Source organism: Manis pentadactyla, chromosome 5, assembly GCF_030020395.1.
Source record: "Manis pentadactyla isolate mManPen7 chromosome 5, mManPen7.hap1, whole genome shotgun sequence".
NCBI lineage: Eukaryota > Metazoa > Chordata > Mammalia > Pholidota > Manidae > Manis > Manis pentadactyla.
Window position 1 is genome coordinate 16,499,563 of NC_080023.1, and position 19,569 is coordinate 16,519,131.

The 19,569-nt window shown below is 38.3% G+C and overlaps 1 protein-coding gene across 1 annotated transcript in view; it reads right to left on the bottom strand.

Moving 5' to 3' along the window:
• KCNIP4 (potassium voltage-gated channel interacting protein 4) overlaps window positions 1-14,934 on the bottom strand; it is a 548,447-nt gene extending 533,513 nt beyond the window's left edge. Inside the window, exon 1 of the mRNA XM_036921018.2 lies at window positions 14,719-14,934. Coding sequence (XP_036776913.1) covers window positions 14,719-14,818 — 100 coding nt within the window. The 5' untranslated portion in view covers window positions 14,819-14,934. The remainder of the gene's footprint in view (window positions 1-14,718) is intronic.
• Between the last annotated feature and the right edge of the window lie 4,635 nt (window positions 14,935-19,569).

Sequence of the window (19,569 nt, forward strand, 5' to 3'; positions counted from 1 at the left end):
AGCACTGCTGCAGGGAATATAAGCATGAGTTAGAAAGGCTTTCTGCCTGAAAGAAGACGCTTGAGTTTCCTGGAGACGAAAGCTATTTTACTACCAGAGGCTAGGTTTGCTCCACCAGTGGCAGGAATTGGGTTGATTGAAGCACAGTCTCTCATGAGGTCCCCCTGTTACCAGAGGCACATGCACATCCATAGGACGTCTGGCCCAGGTGGAGCCAGGCACACAGCATGTCTCATGCCACAGCTATGCCGCATGGGGCTAACTATACCTGTAACCTGTCTTTTTTTTCCATTCACAGGTGTGTGCTTAAGCTATTGGCAAAGCAGGTGCAAAACAATGTAAAATGAAGCTAAAACAGAAGCCACTATCACTATTAAAAAAATAAAGAGAAAAAAATGGACTAATAGCTTAGATTACATTTCAAAAAAGAACTGACAATTGATAAAAAATAGTGAGAGCAAATGTTTACAAAGTTCTCACCTTGGATTAGATACCATGGGTGCTTTACATAGGTTAACTCATTCTCAAAGTCCTATAATATTAATATCTTTATCACAGTTTTACTGATGAGGAGACTGGAGCTCAGAAAGGATAATAGTATGTCCAAGATTATAAAGAGGGTAAGTGCCTGAGCTGAGAGGTTCAAATTCAGGCCATCAATCTCTATAAGGCACGACCTTGACACCATCAGGCCACCTATGATACAACATGAAACACAGAATATAGCTGGCTACTGCACTTGATGTTGTACATACATTAATTAGGTCATTCTTCTCCACAGAAATGCTATAAGGCTGGTCTTATTCCCACTTGGAGAAAGAAAGAACTAAAATCAGACAAGATAGCTAGCAGTTGAGTCTAGATGAAAACCCAAGACTATTTGCACTCAACATTGTGTCCTTGCCACAATGCTAACATCATAGGGGAATTGTTTTTAGACTTAAATTCTGTCAAAATGCCGATCGTATCTTACTTTGTATTCCCAGATCATAATCTAGAACCTTGAAGTGGGATTTTCTGTACCCAAAAGTGCATCGATTTGAATCAAGACCGACTTTGTCTTCTTAGTCTTCATTCATTAGTCAAGGAAAAGAAATCTAATAATGAAAAGGGAAAATTATGTGGATCATTCCTATGGCCAAATTTTATAAAGTACTTTTGAAAGAAAAAAATTGGATGAGAGGTATGTAGAATTCCTTGCTAGGTAGGGAGCCATTTAATGGAATCTTTGCCCTGGTCTTACATGCTTCTTTGAACCTGTAGCCTCTTTCTGTCACCTCTTTCCTTTTATTCTGTTCCCCCACATTAAATAAGTCTTACCTAGGTTTTTGGATGAATGGTGCCCATTCAGACGCAAGCAAGCTGCTGGTAGAGAAGGAAATTACTGAAGCTCAGAAGTGAGGGAAGCTGAGAATTTCCAAGAGGCAGAAACTCCCCCTGTACACCATTGTGCCCTCCACTTTTACCCCCACCCCTGGACCGGTCTCACCTATCACATGCTCAGTCCAATTTTCTCTTCAGATGAAATGAAGCAGAATACATCAATGGAGTGAAATGGTTTATTCTTAAGAGTTATAAAAATACAGTTCTTTGTAAAAGGTGCAGACAAGGAGCTCCTCTTTTAGGTAAGCGAGGTTTTTAGGCAAAATATCAATATTCTGGGCCCTTGGCAACTCCCTTGACATAGGAATATTTATACAGACAGCTCTTTATCAACCACTGTAGAGACTGTTTGACTTAAAGCTGAATATGACTTCAAGGTATGAAAATCTGTCTTTAGTTCTAAGATGTTTCTTCCAAATTGTATTATTTATAAATATAAAAACACCAAACACAGAACTGCTCAATTTTAAATATGTTTTCTGGATCCCACCAAAAAGTTTTTCATTTTAAATTGACAAATGACTATGTTCCAATGAGCACTGTATTTCTCCCATTGGAGAAAAAAAAATAATGCATATTTCATACTGATACTCTTTCCTTTTAAAAGTAACCTCTAAAAAGTTGTATGAACACATGCCAAAAATAACAAAGATCACAGAGGAAATGAAAAATGATAGTGTCCATTCTCCTTCCACCCTGTGTGCTATTTTTAAAATGAGACCACTATTCTGCATACTGTTTTGAAACCTGTTCTTTTAACTTAAGAAATATATTCTGAGCATCTTTTCAATGCTGTGGTATTGGCTCAAGTCTCAAGGGACATATGCTGGGTAAATGGAGGAATTTGTGAACACGCAGATGAAATAGAGCTCTTGCTAAACTGAATGAATTCGGCACTGAAGCACAGCCAAGGGAAATGACTCTGCTTAGATGAGGGAGAAACCCAGGCTTAGGATGGCAGCAGGTTGGGACCCCGAAGAGGCAACCAGGAAACCATGACAGGGCCTTTCCAAACTCAAGGGGGAGCTTCAGGACCTACAGAGCAAGGACCAGGCAAAGAGGTAAGAACACTTACCCGGACACTTAGTAGGGACCAGAACTAGTCATTCTAAGCACCTATGTCTATTAAATATGTACTCTTTTCAGACAATAGTCTGTAGGCTAGATCCAGTGGAGGGTTTTATACAAGAAAGACAATCAGGAAGGTTAAGTAACTTGCCTGAAATCACTTAGCTAGTTAGAGAAAAGATGGCAGTAAGGGCTTTCTAATTCCAAAGGCATAGCCTGTTCCACTTCAACCAACAGTCAGGCTTTGTTCTCTGTCCAGAGCTCTTTTTCACTCTGCCCTCCTCCCCTTTGTACTTGCATATATGTTTAAATATAAATCCATCTACCAAGAAATTGTCACAGGTCTCGGTATAAAAAATCAAAAAACGGTTTCTTCAGTGAACTCAATGGTTTATTGTATTAGCCAATAAACTTCATGGCTTATGTTCTTGGAGGGTGTCTGTGTGTGTGTGTGCACGTGTATCTGTGATGTGTATAAATATATGTACCCACCAGTGAAGCATATATTTACACAAACACATATTTGGGCACAAGTTTGTATGTGTACATGCACATACAAAGTTACATATTTCATTGATTTTAGTAGTCACTGAGTGCATATTTCTGAAGGTAGGGCATCAGATCTGTTACTACTAGATATCAAAGTTTCCAAAGGCAAATAAGAGACTGACTGGTGGCTAAAAGTTTCAGAAATAGGAGAAGTATAAATGCATCATCATTAAAAATATTTGATGCATAATGTTTTATTTTTGAAACTCAGAGTTTAAACAGAAAGTTTCTTTCAGTGTATTTGAATTTTACTCCATTTATGAAAGCACAGTGCATACACAGCTTTAAGGAATTCATCTGTTATTTGAAGAACAGTCTGAGAGTAGTTTCCCAAGCATTTTTACCATAACAGATATACTAATATTTGTAAACACTTAACTGGATCACTTCTCCAAGAAATTATTATTTTGATTTATAGAGCACCATCATGACCACACAGTTGAGAAATGAGAGTTTCACTTCCCTGCTCTCTGCCTCATCACACATCTGGAGGACACAGTTCCCAGATGTTCGGTTTCAATTCTTCTATAGTTGTATTCCCATAGTCTGAGCTGCTTTATCTGTTTTTGCATATTTGGAGGTTATATTAACTACAGTCCCTTTAATTTCCTCACTGTTTTTCCTATTCTTCCATTTGCTACCCAATTCTACCCTTCTCTTTGAACATGTCTGGAAAGAATGATCTTATAGTAACCAACCCAAGAAAGTATTTACCTTCTCTGAGTCAGAGTCTTATTTTTAAATTATGACCATAGACTTCAAGTGGGCAGTAAGCACTGCCCAGCAATCCTCTCACATTTGTTTGGCATATTCACTTCCCCAGGCTCCAAAAGAACTATTGGGCTTTTTCTCTCCTTAAAACGTCCATTACTTCCTACCCCACAAATGCTTTTCACCTCCCTCTGCTTGTAGTAATAGAAGAAAACAATCAGACACATCTCTCAACTTCCCATTATGAATGTACCAACATTTCCATCCATATTCTTTGTCTTCTCTAGCATATGATACACAGAAGGAGAGATTTTGCTGCAGCCAAGACAAATTCCTTTACAACAGCAAGGACCTCCCTGTTTTGCCCTTGTCAAATCCCTAGCCCCTAGAATGGCATCCAGTATAAGCCTGGTAAATACAGGGTAAGTGGATAAACACCTATGAATATGAAAGGGTCCATCAGTCCCAAATGAAGGAGAGGACAAGAACAGATTCCTAAGGTAGTTCTCCACATCCTAGGTGCACAGCTAGATAATTTTATATCAAATAAATGGTAAATAAATAATAGATGATATTTACCCTTGCCTCATTTCTTCAGTCTTTGTCCTACCTGACTATTATACTGTTATCTAACAACTAAAGGCCACATTTATAGAGCACATTAAAGGAGGCAGGCAATGTGCATTCACCTTTATTAGTCTTCACCACAATGGCCAGTTTATGTATGACAAAACTGAGGCTCCAGAAGTCCAGTAAGTTGTCCAAGGTCAACGAGTAACTGAAGGAGGTAGAATTCAAATCCATGTCTGCCCGATGCGAAAGGCCATACGTTCTCCACTCAGCCATCAGCCATGCTGCTGGTTGGCTCCTAGGACCTTCCTGCAGGTCAGCGCCTAACTGATTCCAGAGTTGGGTCTGTGGGTAACAGACCTGCATTTCTCCCTATAGTCACTAAGGCCTGGAAACATCATGCTTCCAGGTGATCTAATCCTCACCGTTTTAATCATGGAGCCTGGGAAGCCATGGAAATAGTCAGAGAGACATGGGGACCTGTAATGGGAACTTTATATCCAGCTTCCTGTCTTAGAGGATGGATCTTGCTTTCTGTATCTTCAGCCATGAACTTTAATCATGTCATAAAAGGCAAGATTTTTCTAAGGTCACAATAGGGGCCAATTTTGTTTTTGGGGGGACTTCATCTTATATAATTTGGGGGAGAAAAGTCAGAAAGAAAAGGATAAAAAAAACCATGTATATAAAATTTCATAAGAAGGATAACGTATATTTAGAATGGGAACGGGAAAGGACCACACACTTGGTGAACTCTGTAGCTTAAGCTTCCTTTACTGTGAGGTGATTCTGTCTTGAACCATGACCTAGCCCTACCTCAGAGGCAGGGACATGAAGGCTGAGAACCTGTGCTCTCCCGGTTGGCAGAATGGATTTGCATCCCAGCTAGAACACTTCTAGGTGTAGGATCTTGGGCAAGTGATTGAAACATCCAGAGCATATAATGTCTCATTTTGTTCAATCTTTAATTATACAACTAGTTCATAAAAATCATTGCCAACATGAATAATGCATCTAAAGTATCAGCAATAGTGCCTGGTGTGTGCTCAACAAAGTGTTCATTCAGATGTTACTGGTATTACAGCCATCCAAAGCCATCTTGCTCACCAACTCTGGGACAAGCTTACCTGAGGGCCTGCTCCTTATTCAGCTGATGGCTGCCTGAATGCCTGGGTACCAGGCATTAGGGATTTGGCCCTGTGTTACCCAGTGGGGATTACATTTTGATATTCCTCACTAGTTTCTCCAGGAGCCTTGTTTCTGCCTGCATTCCGGAAAATCTCCCTATCATCCTGAGCATAAGCTAATAAAACTAAAAAAACAGCCATACAATGAAAAAATGTTCATAATATATTCTTAAGTAAATAAAGAGCCAGAATTCCTGTACTTATGGCTAATAAGATTATTCTTATAGGGTTTTGTAAAAATTAGATAATATAAATATGCAAAATTATTAGCTCCTCACCTAGAATATAATTTATCACTCTCTCATACATGATGTACTTATTAGGGTCTCTAATGCTACCAATTAGTTCTGTCATTTCTAACAAGTCAATTAACCTTCCTGAGCCTCAATTTACTCCTAAAATGAGGGGGTTGGATGGACTACAGTCTCTACAATTCTTGCCAGTTCCAAAAAAAGTGTAATTAGTATAAATATGTAGGATATAAATGTATTATTCTCACCCCAATTTGGAATGTGCCCAATTTGAATATTCATCTTTGAAACTAGTCTGTAGCTGGGGGAGGGAAGGAGTTACTCACAGGAAGCAGAGTGGTTTTCCTTTTGGCGAACTGGCCGTTTTGTCTCCTCTGTCCTGTCACTATGGCAGGTACTGACAGCATATTATTTTATTTTTTCAAATGACTTCTCTAGGAACATCCTAAGATAATTTACATTGGCCCTATGGATGCAATTAAGAGTGGGGTTTAGAGGCCAGATCTTGAAGCTGTCTGATAAGGAGAGATGAAGACTAGACCTGCTTGCCCACCCCACGTGGCTAGGTCTAGTTTAACAAAGAACAACAAATATTTCAGCCTGAGTGTATTCTAAGGATTGGTTATGGGAAGTACAGGCAGCTTTTTTAGGTAAGAGAGTTCAGATCAAAGGTGATGAATCAATGCCCTGCAGGTGTCCAGGACAGGGTAAAGAGGTGCCTACCTCCCCGTACTGCTGAGATCAGGGTAGACAGACATGGTATGGAAACTGATAGAGGGCCTATAAAAGAAATTGGAATTGGGGGCTTGTAGAGAATTCCTAATCTTTCAATTGATTCCCAGTAATCAAAGAATAAAACCCAAAGTTCTGGGAATGGCCCTGTGTGATGTTGGCTATCCCACTCCACCCACTAGCTCACTCTTCACCAGTTCCACTAGACTTCCTGTGCTCCTTGGATGTAAAGAAACACACTTCTAACCAAAGGCTCTTGTATTTAGCCATGCCTTTGTCTGTAATCCTCTTATTCTAGAATTTACTTTATGTCTCATCCACTCACTTCTTCAAGTATTGGAAGAAAAGTTCCTCAGAAAGGCCTTCTCTTACCACTGTATTTTAAATAACACCCCTCTATCTGTCCCCTTATATTTTTGTGTTTGCCTCTATTATATATAAGATTATATATTTTTTTGCTTATTTTTTTGTCTTGCTTCTCCAATAATATATAAATTCCACAATGACCAGAATTGTGCTCATTACTGTGTCTAGAACAATGTAAAGAACATTCCAGCGGCATACACATATATTTTGTGAATGAATGAATGGATGAGTGAATGAATGAATTCTACAAAAACTATTCTTTCTCCTGTATATTTTTATAGCATTTAAAGTTTGGGTCTCAAAATTTAGTAGATCAGCTAGCAGCTTGCAAAATTTAGCAGATCAGTTTGTCACTGCTTAAGGCTCCATCCCCAGCATATAGAACAGTGGCAGGCACTTGGGGGTTGCCCAATAAATAATCTTGAATGTTGTTTGCTGTGAAAATAAAAAAATTCTCATACTGTAGTTTTAAGAAAGGAAATTAATGATGTTTCTTATTTTAGTAACAAGTAGTACCAGAACCAGTTTTAAATAGAAGCCAGCTGATCATTAGTAATAACCAATCTTTGGAAAACCTAAAACCCTATACAACATCAGCAGTATTTTGCTTTGAGCAACTGTACTGTACAAGTTCAGCTCTCCTTTGCTTAGCGAAGAATTAATTCAGCTTTTGGTTTCAGAGACCGAGTGGTGGCCTCCTTCCTTTGGAAAGAACGATGATAGTACCTGGCCATATGGCAAAACATACAAACCATTGATAATATCCTACACCAGGTTCCAAGCACACATAAACACTAACTCATGTCAACCCACGCAACAAACAGGAGAGGGCAGTGCTATGATTATTCCCACTTAAGATTAAAGAAACTCAGGTATACAACGGGTTCTACACCCAAGCTTGGGGTTCTTACCCAAGGTCATACAACTCATATGTATTAGAGCTGGGATTTAATTATTAAATCCAATTATTTTGGTTTCAGAATCTGAGCTCTTAGGATCTATACTCTATGGCCTCTCTGTAAGAACTGAAACATACAACTGGCATCTTTTGGGCAAAAATATTCGTCTCGATGGTGGGTCTCCTGACCTGTTCAAATGCTATTCAAATAATTGCCACCAACAGTCTGTACTGTGAAGGTGAATTTCAAACAGAAGTGTCAGGGTAGGCGCCTGTGAGATGGTGCAAGCAGTGAGCAAGATGGGGATTTTGCTTCCTGCTTTTAATAATCAGAGTGACAAACCATCAGGATCACTGCCCTTGTGATTTGTATATGGACCTATTGTGCGAACCTGGGCCTTCCAGAAATACATCCATTGTGCAGTGAGTGGCTGGAAGATGATAATGATTCTCCATCACTAACTTATTGAGACAAACCATCAAGGTGGAAAACACCTCAGTTTATAGGCGAGTCCCTCAGCTTAAGGACTCCTTGTAGTAGCACCTATTTCCAATGCTAAAGCTATGACAGAAAAGCAACTCACCACCACCCAAATCTTAGACTCCTTGGACTTTAGGGTGATTGATCCACTAACAGAATAACCTAGGAGAACTGCAATCCAGATAGATATTTTGTGGAACTTAGATTACATTTGAAGTTTATTTTCTAAGTATAATCCACTAGATATTTTTCTCTGCAAAGAAGAGTTCTGTCAAAAACAAGTCATCTAGTCAGTCATTTAATTTCTCTGAGACTCAGTTTCTTCATCTTGTAAATGACTGACTTGGAATTGGTAATATCTGAAGGATTTTCCATTTTATGAAGCCTTGATTAAGTCAGGCTTTTTTAAAGTCCTTCTTTTTTCCTTTTACTCATTTTTTTGGTTCATTATCATCACTGTGTTTTTATATAGAATGTCTTTCCATGGAACAAAAAACAAGTAGAAGTTAAAGAAGAATCAGTTAATTTTTAAAAAGCTACTATTTAAAAAAAATTTTAATAGACACAATCTGTAGGAAAGGTTTATATTAGATATGGCTTCTAATTATCTCTATGTTTTATCTTATTTTGGAATATTTATATTCTATAATCACAGTGAATTCCATTTGATTCAGTGCCACTACAAAGATACGATTACAACTAATCCAGATTCCTTTATTTACTCCCTTGTGACCTTGGAAAAATTACTAATCTCTCTGAATATCTAATTTATCATCTTTAAAATAAAAATAACATCCACAGCCTTGCATTGTTGATGTGATAATCCCAAGGCATGGTACATGTAACAATCCTTTAGGGCTGTTTGTCTTACGGTGGATTCTCAACCAAGGTAAGATTCCCTCCCTCACTTACACTCTGTTCCCTGTAATTTAGAACTATCTGAGTTCCTTCATGCTTTACACCTGCTGATAAAGACTAGAGTATGTGTTTCTGTGGATACCTTCCTGATCAAGCCTAAAATCCCACTGAGGCTTGTGTTATGTTCTAAATCAATGTTGGGATGCATATACTCCAAAATCCCACTCTAATCTAGATCATTTTATGACCTTTGGTTGTCTATGCTCCAATCAATCCTCTCCATAAAACTCAAACCTTTTCATAAATAACTCCCTTCGTGGATTCAGGGTCTCAGAAGCACCTGCTATTGAATTCTCTCCTTTCTCCAAAATCACCAGACCCTTTCTGTCCCATCTATTTCCAGAAGTCCCACCTGCCACCCATAGACAAACAAGATAGAAACTGGGCTAATCTGAGAATGAACACATGTTATCTACTTTCTTCTAAATTTTTTACCCTAGAGCCTAACTAAAGACTATACTTGATTTGACTGGAATTTAATACAGATTCATTTATGTTACAAGATTTGGTTTAATTTATACATAGGGGCTTTATAATATTCTTTATGCAATATTTAGAATAGTATAGCAAATATGTCAGTATGAATGTTTATGCTTATTAAGCAATGTTAGTGATGAAGAGTAGTTTGCTTATAGAATATGTTCAAAAAAGGCTTGTAGAAAGAGTTAGTGAATACTTTTTGAAGACCCAGCACTCTTTCCCCTTCACCAAACTATTTGTCATTGAATCATGCTATAATGTCTAGGACATTAAAATAGTAGAGAGCCTGATGACTTGAGTTTGAATTCCAGTTTTGTGACTTATTGATAGAGCTACCTTGAGCCATGTTACTTGCTCTACCTAAATCTAAGTTTTCTCATCTAACCTGAGAATGATATCTACTTAAGGGAACCATGGTGAAGATTAAATAAGATAATCCTATATTAATACTATACTATGTTTAACCCTTTAATACATAGTTTAGTACTATACTGTGTTTAACATGCCTTGTGTACAGATAATCTTCAACAAAGCAAGATATTAATACTATTTATTACTATTTCATTTTATGGATTGAAAAAATAAGGATTGTAGAGGTTGAGTAATAGCCCCAAATCACATGTCTCTTAAAGGGTGAAGCTGTAATTAGAATCCAAGCAAAATAATTTTGGATTTTCTGAGTGTAGTCTCTAAATATGCTAAATCCTCTGCATTAATCTCTTTTTAGGTATTAATGTTCTAGAAATAAAGAAACTATAACTATAAAACACCCTGAAGAAAGTCATTTCATTCCTAGATGGTATAAGAAGATAGTATGTTTAAGTTTTCTAATATCATCATAAATTATTTTTGTATTTATTAAGCATTACAGGTTAGACAGACTTTTCCGATAGTCCAAATATACATTGGCTTTGGCCTCCCTTTGCATTTGGGAAGCAGAATGTTAGGATAATCAGAAAACAATATGCTTTACGACTTTCAATTAAACTACTTGAAATAGAAATAATAGCTCCCTTCCTGTCATCACCAGCCCCTTGGTCTTTATTTGACATCATGGGATAGACACAGTATTGATCCCCAATTGATTCGATTTACTGATAGACCCAACATATCTACACTTCTGTCCACATCACAGGAGGAATAAAAACTTGGATTCCAAACATCCATCTCTGTGTATATGGCTACTAGTTTGCTTAGACAGCTCATGGATGTTTGTATTATATACAGTATTATAGATAACTGATAAATAAGGTGAACTGAATAAACACAAAAGAAATGCTAATGCATATTCTACAAAGTACTTAGATTATCAGTTGATTTCTTTTTGTCTTTTTATCAAAGACAATTACCAATAAGTGTGATTTTTTTCAAGTCATGTGTGTTACTGCATTTTTGTGAAATTTTGCCTTTTATTGAAGTTGGTAATTGGGAGAAGGATGGCTCTCTCTTAATTCAGTAGCTATTTCAGCATGATTTAATACATATTTAGATGAAAAGTAGATATTTTCACAGCCCAGTGTTGCATATAGAGATAATGAAATAGCTTTGCCATGAAAATTTTGATTCAGTTTCTCCCTGGAACACATTAATGGAAAACTACTTCCATTTTTATAGCTGAAAATGAGTCAATTTACTGTTGTGAGGTTTTAGGAGTATTCCAGATCAGCAAAACCCTGGAGCTTCCTAAACTCCTCATTAAGCAGAGAGAGCCTATGAACTCAAAACATTGGCACTGTGCATTATCCTCAAAACTTTGTTCAAGTTAAAACTATTATTTGCATGCATAATACTAGTATTATGATTACTCTTCTCAAATAGAAAAAAATATTAATGTTTAACTGAATTACAAAAAGAATGAACACCACCAAAAAATAAAAACAATTGACCTTCAAAATATTAATAAATCATAAGATTATGTGCTTATTTGTTATTGGAACCCATGTAAATTTTGAGAAACTATATCACCGGAATACCAAAAATAGCAGCCCCAAATGTCAAAGTCTAGAGCTACAGGAAAGGACATTTCTCTATTCTCTTGAAATACAATGAAAATCTCCCTGAGGTATGATGATTTATCCCACTATAGAAGAGGAGGACAGATTAGTTCTAACAGCTGTACTGCGTACCAGTTCTGAAGTAGGCCATTGATACCGATTTCATCAGAAAGGATATGTGTTATATAAATGGTCAAATTGTAATTACCTGATATACTCACAGAATTTTTGAAATGGAAAGTTCCACGGAGATGATCAAGTCCAGTTTTCTCATTTTAGTCAATTAAAGAAGTAAAGTGGGTTTTCCATTTAGAAAGCAAGAGAGTGTCAGAAGAGGGGTATGAATCTGGACTCCTACTATTGTTTTGTTTTCTCATGTTAACGAATGCTACCCACTAAATGCAACTCCTTGTGTTTATAAATATATTCCATGGGTCTATGTGTAGTATTGTATGCTAATCCATATCACACCTAGACTGGAACAGAAGGGTCAAGGACATCTAGGACCCAGTTCCCAGTCTTCTACATAGTATTCAAAGATGAACAGATACAAATATTTCAGACTAATGTTACCAATTTATTTTGAAGTACATTTATTCTGTATATATTTAAAACAAGATAATAACTACATTATGCAAACACAACATTATATATGCCCTTGAGAACATAATGCCTATTGCATGAATTGCATATGTAATAATACAAAAAGAAAAATACATTCTGAGTGACAACTACACTATTAAGCATTTATAAGGGTAGATAAAAAGATTTAACTGTTTAATTCAAAACCATCCTCACAGAGTTTGAACCCAGCTTCATATTTTTCTACTTAATACTCAAATTTATTTCATAGGACATTTGAACAAACAGAAATAAGAAAGGTAAAAGATGTCATCATCCCCATTTTAAAAATGTAAAATAGTGGGGGAGGAAGGAAACTCCTATGTAAAAAGAAATCTGAATGAAATGAGCTTCAATCATTGTTTTTAAGAAGGCTTCAGAAAATCTACAAAGATAATATTTTGATAGTAAACGTTTTTCTCCTTTCCATTAATTAAAATTAGGCTGCAACTTTAGAGTGTGCATATTCTGTTCTACAGATTGAAGCTATGTACAATGGAATATAACAACTCAGCCTATTCATTTACTTTCTCTTTCCAGTAAGCAAAGTATGCAGACAACTGAAAGCTTGTTTTGGAGGTTGTTCTGATTCTAGCATTGACTTCAGAGGTAAGTCATCCAAACTTCAAAACAGAAAGCACTATTGCTCTCTGTCTCTTTCAATTCTACACATTAAAGAGAAATCCTACTTAATGTGGTTATCAACATTTTACCATTTCAAAGTACTTTCTAAAAACACAAGATCAGATATGGATTTATACTGAAGTTTATGAGACAGCATATTCTCTCCGTAGTATTAGTACAATATTGGCCAAGATAAATGTTGATAATATAAAACATAAATATAAGAAAGAAACTGTTCATAAACATCAGTACAGTTTGGAATATAAGTAATGAAGAAAAGAGAAAAAAAAATAGTTTCATAAAGGTTAGTAACCCTTAGAAGAAGGAAACTCAGGCTCAAATTTGGATGAGTGAATGTTTGTACTCCTAAAACAAGACCAACACTAGAGTAGATTTCATCGTAAATCCAGAGTAAAAGCCCTCAACAATAGTTTAAAGAATGATGACACATCATCTATGAAAGCAGGCACAAGTCCCTCAACTTGGCTAGGAATACAGACACCAATTCCATGTAACTGTCAGTCTCATAATAAAAACCAGCCTTGTAAAATGGGAGGTCCCAGTCACATTTGCCAGGTAAAATAACACATACTAGTGATCAGAGAAGCTAAACCAAGTTGTCGGTTTCATGACTATGAACAAGATAAAGTCAATTTTAAAGAGAAGTCACCACTTTCAAAATTTAGAATGTATCTTCTTTTTAGAACTGCAAATGTTTCCATCAGAGAAGGCTGCAAAAAGCATTCTTTGAACTTAGTTGAAAATCACTTTAACAAACCTTCCTGTCCACCTTCTCTCCCAGCCACCCAGTGAGTAACAAATGTAGGTTTCTGATAACCTACAACAGAGTGACACACTTACTATCATTTGATATTTGCTATTTGTAAATACAATCTTATTTATGTCACATGTGGTAATCATTCTCTGGAGGACTGGATAGTTGTGGATGTAAATACACTTATAATACATTTATGTTTTTACTCATTTAAAATTTGAAGCAAGTAAATAACAAAGCATAACTATGTCAAATATAACCTAGGGATGATTTTAAACATTGCTCTGACAACTTCAGAGAAATAGTAACTAGCTTTACGCAAACATGTTCTCTAATGTGTTCTGAACAGTAAGAAAACATATAAATTTCCTCAAACTCTCAAAAAACCATTTAATTCAGGAAAAGATTCCAGCAAGAAAACACCTTATTTTTCAAAGAAAGAGACGAATACAAAAGATAATAGCAGACTGAGCCTCTGATGAATGTAAACAACAACACTTGAAAAACAATTGGCTATGTGGAATCTATGTTATAGTCTATCCTATGAGTTGGGGACTCTGCCCCATAGACTCTACATTGGGATTTAAAACAGGTAATATTATAAATACTGCCTGAGACAACCTTATAAAAAGCTTGTCATTCTTAGACTCCAATTTTAAACCATAAGAAATTATCATAAAAGTATATCCATTTCCATTTGATGAATGCATTTGCACAGCAAGAAAGAAGTGGACCTTATAACCAAATAAAGTATGCAGGTACAATTAAAGGGGAAATACGATAAAATAATCTAACATCAATATGGACTAAATGCTCTCAACCAAAACAGACATATCAATTATAAACCTTTAATTTCCTCAATTTTGGGTCTAACATTTTGTTTCAAAGTGTTTCTCACAGTTTTAATGTTCTTTTGCTCTGAAAGCATTACTAAAACTTACAAAAGTTTATTTCATTAATCTTCCCTACACTGGAAAACCTGCCTCTCTTCAGGTCCAACCCCAGAATAACATTTCTCTGATCTCATTTCAGGTGCTTCTAACATTCGCTTAAGAAAATTTTATTGCAAAACAGATAATTTTTAGAAGTCACTGAAAAGCACTCCCTTACCTTCTAAACCTGCTTCAATCAGCCCAAACTGTTCCAATAATTTAACAAAAAGCACAATGACGATCAGAACTGCTATCATTTCAAGCCCTTCCAAGTTCATGGTCAGGCTAGGTCATGGTCCGACCACAGCCAGGGAGAAGTGGTGCTCGTCTGCCTGGCTTTCTTTGTAAAGCCATTAAACTACATTAAGAAGGCTACTGCCCGTCGAGAAGAGGAGGAGGAGAGGTTGAGAGAGAGAGAGAGGGAGAGAGGGAGAGAGAGAGAGAGAAAAGAGTGAGAGAGAGAGAGAGAGAGAGAGAGAGAGGGAGAAGGGAGAGGAGACGAGAGGGCGACGCTGAGAGAAGGGACGTTGATGGGAGAAAACGCATCCATCGTGTCTGCTGGAGCAGAGGCCGGAGTGGCAGCCGGATTAAGTCGGGCCTGTCGGAACCATCGGCTTCCTTGTTATCACTCTTACACAGACAGGCGGCCACGCATGAAGCAAGGCGCAGATCGCCGGAGACCCGGGAGGTCACCGGGAAGGTCCCCAGGAAACAGAACGCGCAGCGGCGCTGGCAGGGCGGCAGGACCCCGCGCACCGCGGGGCTTTGTTGGGCTGGTCAGTTGCCTTGGAAACGGAAGCTAAGCAGGCGCCGACCCCGCTGCAAGCCAGGGACCCGGCACCGCATCCTGAAGTAAGAAAAACTGACAATGCCGAGGGGAGGAGTGACAGCTTGGATTCAGCTGCTTCAGAAACACTGTTTACTAGTCGGAAAGGCGGAGTGTGTGTTTTGTCCCAACCAGCCGAGTGCAGACAGAGATGGGGCTTAAGAGAGCTGTGCACTATCGCCTGTCCTCTGCTCAACGAGGTGCCTTCTCCGAGGGCTCCACCTGAGTCATTGTGAGCTAATACTCAGGTCTGAGTAGTAACTAATAGACTGTTTCAAAGCATGAGTATGAAAAACTCGTATTTTTAATATTTGTAAATTTTAGAGTTTAGCAGCTACTTATTTTTAGCTCATTGCCATTCAACACACCAACATTTATACTTTTTTCAATGTGTACCTTCCCATGCTTTAAACAACAACAACAACAAAAAGATTTAAGTAAATTTGGAGCCAGAGAAAGTTTGAGAAGAAAAACAAAAATCAGAAACAAAACTCTGGTGTTTTCGGTCTCTATTCTGCACAATCATTTTGTCTGTTTCCCCCGTCCACATTACTGCCCAAATAGAGCAGGGCCACATTAAAATACAGAATATGTTTTAAAAACCTAGAGTTAGAAAACATCTCAGAAAGCCAGTTCAATCTCCTATTTCATAGATGAGCACACTGAGGACCACGAGAGAGTAAGAATGACAGGCAGGCAGAGCAGGGTAGGGTGCAGGCATCCCTAGCTACTTGCTGGCTTTTGAGGCAATGCAGTGAAATGGAGCTGAGTATGGATTCCAGAGCCAGACTGCCTGGATTCAGGGCTAAGCCCTCCCACTAGTGGTGTGACCTTGGGTAAGTCACTTAACATCTCCATGCTGTGATACCCTCATCTGTAAAAAGGAAGATGCTAATATTGCTTGCTTTATTGGACTGTTGAAGTAAATGAGTAATATTTTTTCAAAGAATGAGTGTTTAGTCACCACTAGCTCTTTGTTTACATCACAAATCTATCCGGGCTCTATTCATCCCACACAGGGTTGGTTGCCAGAATAATTACTTGGAGTTGAAGCCCTCATCTTATCATTCCCCCAGTCAAAGGTTTTCCATGACTCCCTGTTTTCTACTGAATCAAGTCTGACTCCTCTGAATAGCACCCTGGCCTCCCCATAGTCTGGCACCCACCCGAGGAGTGTACCTCACTGGCCCTACTTCCGCCCACCCACTCTATCTGACAGCTCAGCTTCCTTCTCCCAAACGCATTCCGTGCTTCTCCATCTCAAGGCCTTGTTCAAAAGACTGTATATCTATTTGGAAATTTATGTCCACACCATCTTTGCCTGTGAAGTTTCTAAAACTCTTCCATGAAACTTCTCCAGACAGAATTGCAGGAAATGTCTACTTTTTAGTGTGTGTTTCTATAGTACTTTTTCCTCTTACAGTGAGTTATAGTCATTTGGGTACATATCTTCACAGCCTATATGTGAGATTCTAAAGGGTGGAAATTATGTCTTGCCCCACGTGCCTTTATGCATTGCACATCATACTTCATAGATGTTTGACGTAGATACTTTTTGGATAACAACAGTCATCATTAATTTGTTAATTACCATATACCAGATGTTTCACAGACATTGCTTTTCCCTCTTAGTCACTCTGAAAATAGGTATAATTAGATAAGATTTACAGAGAAACACTAAGCCTCAGAGAGTTTAAATAGACTCAAGGTCATGCCACTGATGAGTGATGGGACCAAGACTCACATTCTGATTTGTTCAACTCAAAGCCCATGATTTCTTCCCATTATACCACACAACTTTAAATGAATTAAATATACAAATATTGGCACAAGCACTTATCAGCCTAGAAATGAAGGTTACACCCAAAATGATCCCCTCAAACTGTTTGTGACATTCTAATTAATCCTTTAATCCCCATAACTTTGCAACATGAAATGTTTCCAAACTAGTAGTTAATTGAATGCATGGATCTTCCTTCCTGCTCATTCACAGGGTTCTTATAACTGAGACACACGTCACCTCTGGTCTCCAGAAGGGATTTTTCTGTGTTTTCTTTCTAGCCTAGAACTCAGCAGAGCCCTTCAACTTGCCCCATAAATGAATCGTCCGTGATCAGATCCCTTTGTGTTCCCATTTCAAATTGATATCTTGGCAACAAAAGCAAAAATAAACAAGTGGGTCTACATCAAACAAAAACGCTTCCACACAGCAAAATGACAGACAACTTGATTAGAAGACAGGCCAAGGTCTTGCAGAGATATTTTTCTAAACAAGACAAACAAATTGTCTACAGGTACATAAAAAAGTGCCCAGCATCACGACTCCTCAGGGAAACACAGATCAAAACCACAGTGAGCTATCCCCTCACACCTGTTAGGATGGCTGGCACCTAGAAGATGAAAGAGAACGACTGTTGGCAGAGCCGGGCAGGAAAGGGAACTTCTGGGAAGTGTTGGTGGGGATCTAAATTGGTACCGCCATTATGGAAAACAGAACGAAGGGGCCTCAACAAACTAAAAGTAGAATTATCACATAATTCAGCAATCCCGCTCCTGGGTGTTCAGGCAAAGGAAATGAAATCAGTACTTTGAAGAGCTAGCTGCACTCTCATATTCATTGTGGCATTATTCACAGTAGCCAAGATAGAGAAACAGCCGAAGTGTGCGTCAATGGATGAATGAAACTGTCTCTCACACACACGCACACGCATACTATTCCGACTTAAAAAAGAATGTAATCCTGCCATTAGTGATAACATGGGTGAAACTGGAGGACATTGTGCTAAGTGAAATAAGCCAGAGTTACAAGAAAAATACTGCATGATGTCACTTATATATGGAATCTAAAAAAGGTACCAGGGGCAGGGAGGTGGAAGAAATGAGGAGGCATTGGTCGAACGTTACAAAGCTGCAGTTATGACTTAAGAAAGTTTAAAGATTGAATATACAGTATGATGACAATACTATATTATATATACTTGAAATTTGTTAAGAGTAGATTTACGGTACCCTCAGGACAAAATAAAACAAAATAGTAACTATGAGGAGATGGATATGTTAATTAGCTTGACTGCTATAATCACTTCACTATGCTCATTATATCAACATATCATATTGTACACCTTACATATGTACACTTTTTATTAAAATAAATTTGCTGTTCTTGAGCCGAGAGCTCTGTGCAGGCGGGCTGCTAGTGAAAAGTGCCAGTCAGTCTTTCCACTGGGTCTGCGTGTTGCAGGAATGGGTTCCCTTGGAGCTGAACCTTTGCAGAGCCTGTGAGGTTTCCTTTCAGATTTCTTCCTCCTAAGCTCAGGGCTTTACCAGTGCCACCATCTGCCCTGTATATTTGTTTACTTGCTTATGTAATATCTCCTCCTGCTAGAATATAACCTCCTGTCTATGAAGGAGATTTTTGTCCATCTTGTTCACTGGGAAACCCATCAACAGCAGTGACTAGCTGTTGAATGACTAATGTAACCCATATTCTCACCTTCGCTGCAAAGCCGCCTGCTCGCTCACTGATCTGCCAGGACCCCATTCCATGATCTAGGGTGCCAGTTCCACCTGTGCATCCATGTGAGATGTCTGGACACACTCTTCAGAGGCCCCACACAGAGGAAGACTCCTGGAGCATGGTATTCCTGATACCTCTCCTTAAAGTGAGCCACAAGCTTTGCACACTGGAAACTCTTGGCTGCATCCTTCTCTCAGTGTTTCATGTGAGTATGATTTGCAGTTCCTGATGACATGACCAAGGAAAACAATACAAGGAGGGCACCAGGGAGGGTCTTCCCATCTGGAAAACCTATACGCCATCGGTGTGGCAGATGAGAATTACATCCACTCCCATCCTTCTGAAAGAATTCCACACTCTAAACAGGTAATGTAGTTTTGTCAAAAACTCTGAGTTTCAAGTCATAGTTTTGACTCAAGTTAAAGTATTAATTCAGTGTCTTTTCTTCCTTGAGGGCCTGGTGTTCCTGTTTAGAAGAGAAACACTAGGGTAACCAATGGAACACAGAAACCTGGGCAGTGACTCCCGATCTTGGACCTCATTCAAGTTACTTAAATTGTCTAAAGCTCAGTTTGCTGGTCTTCAATGGGCCTGATACACTGCCAGGGATTCTGTGAGGACTCAGTGCCATAATATTTGTAAATGACACTCAGGCCCCACAGAGCACACTTGGCCAAGCACTGGGC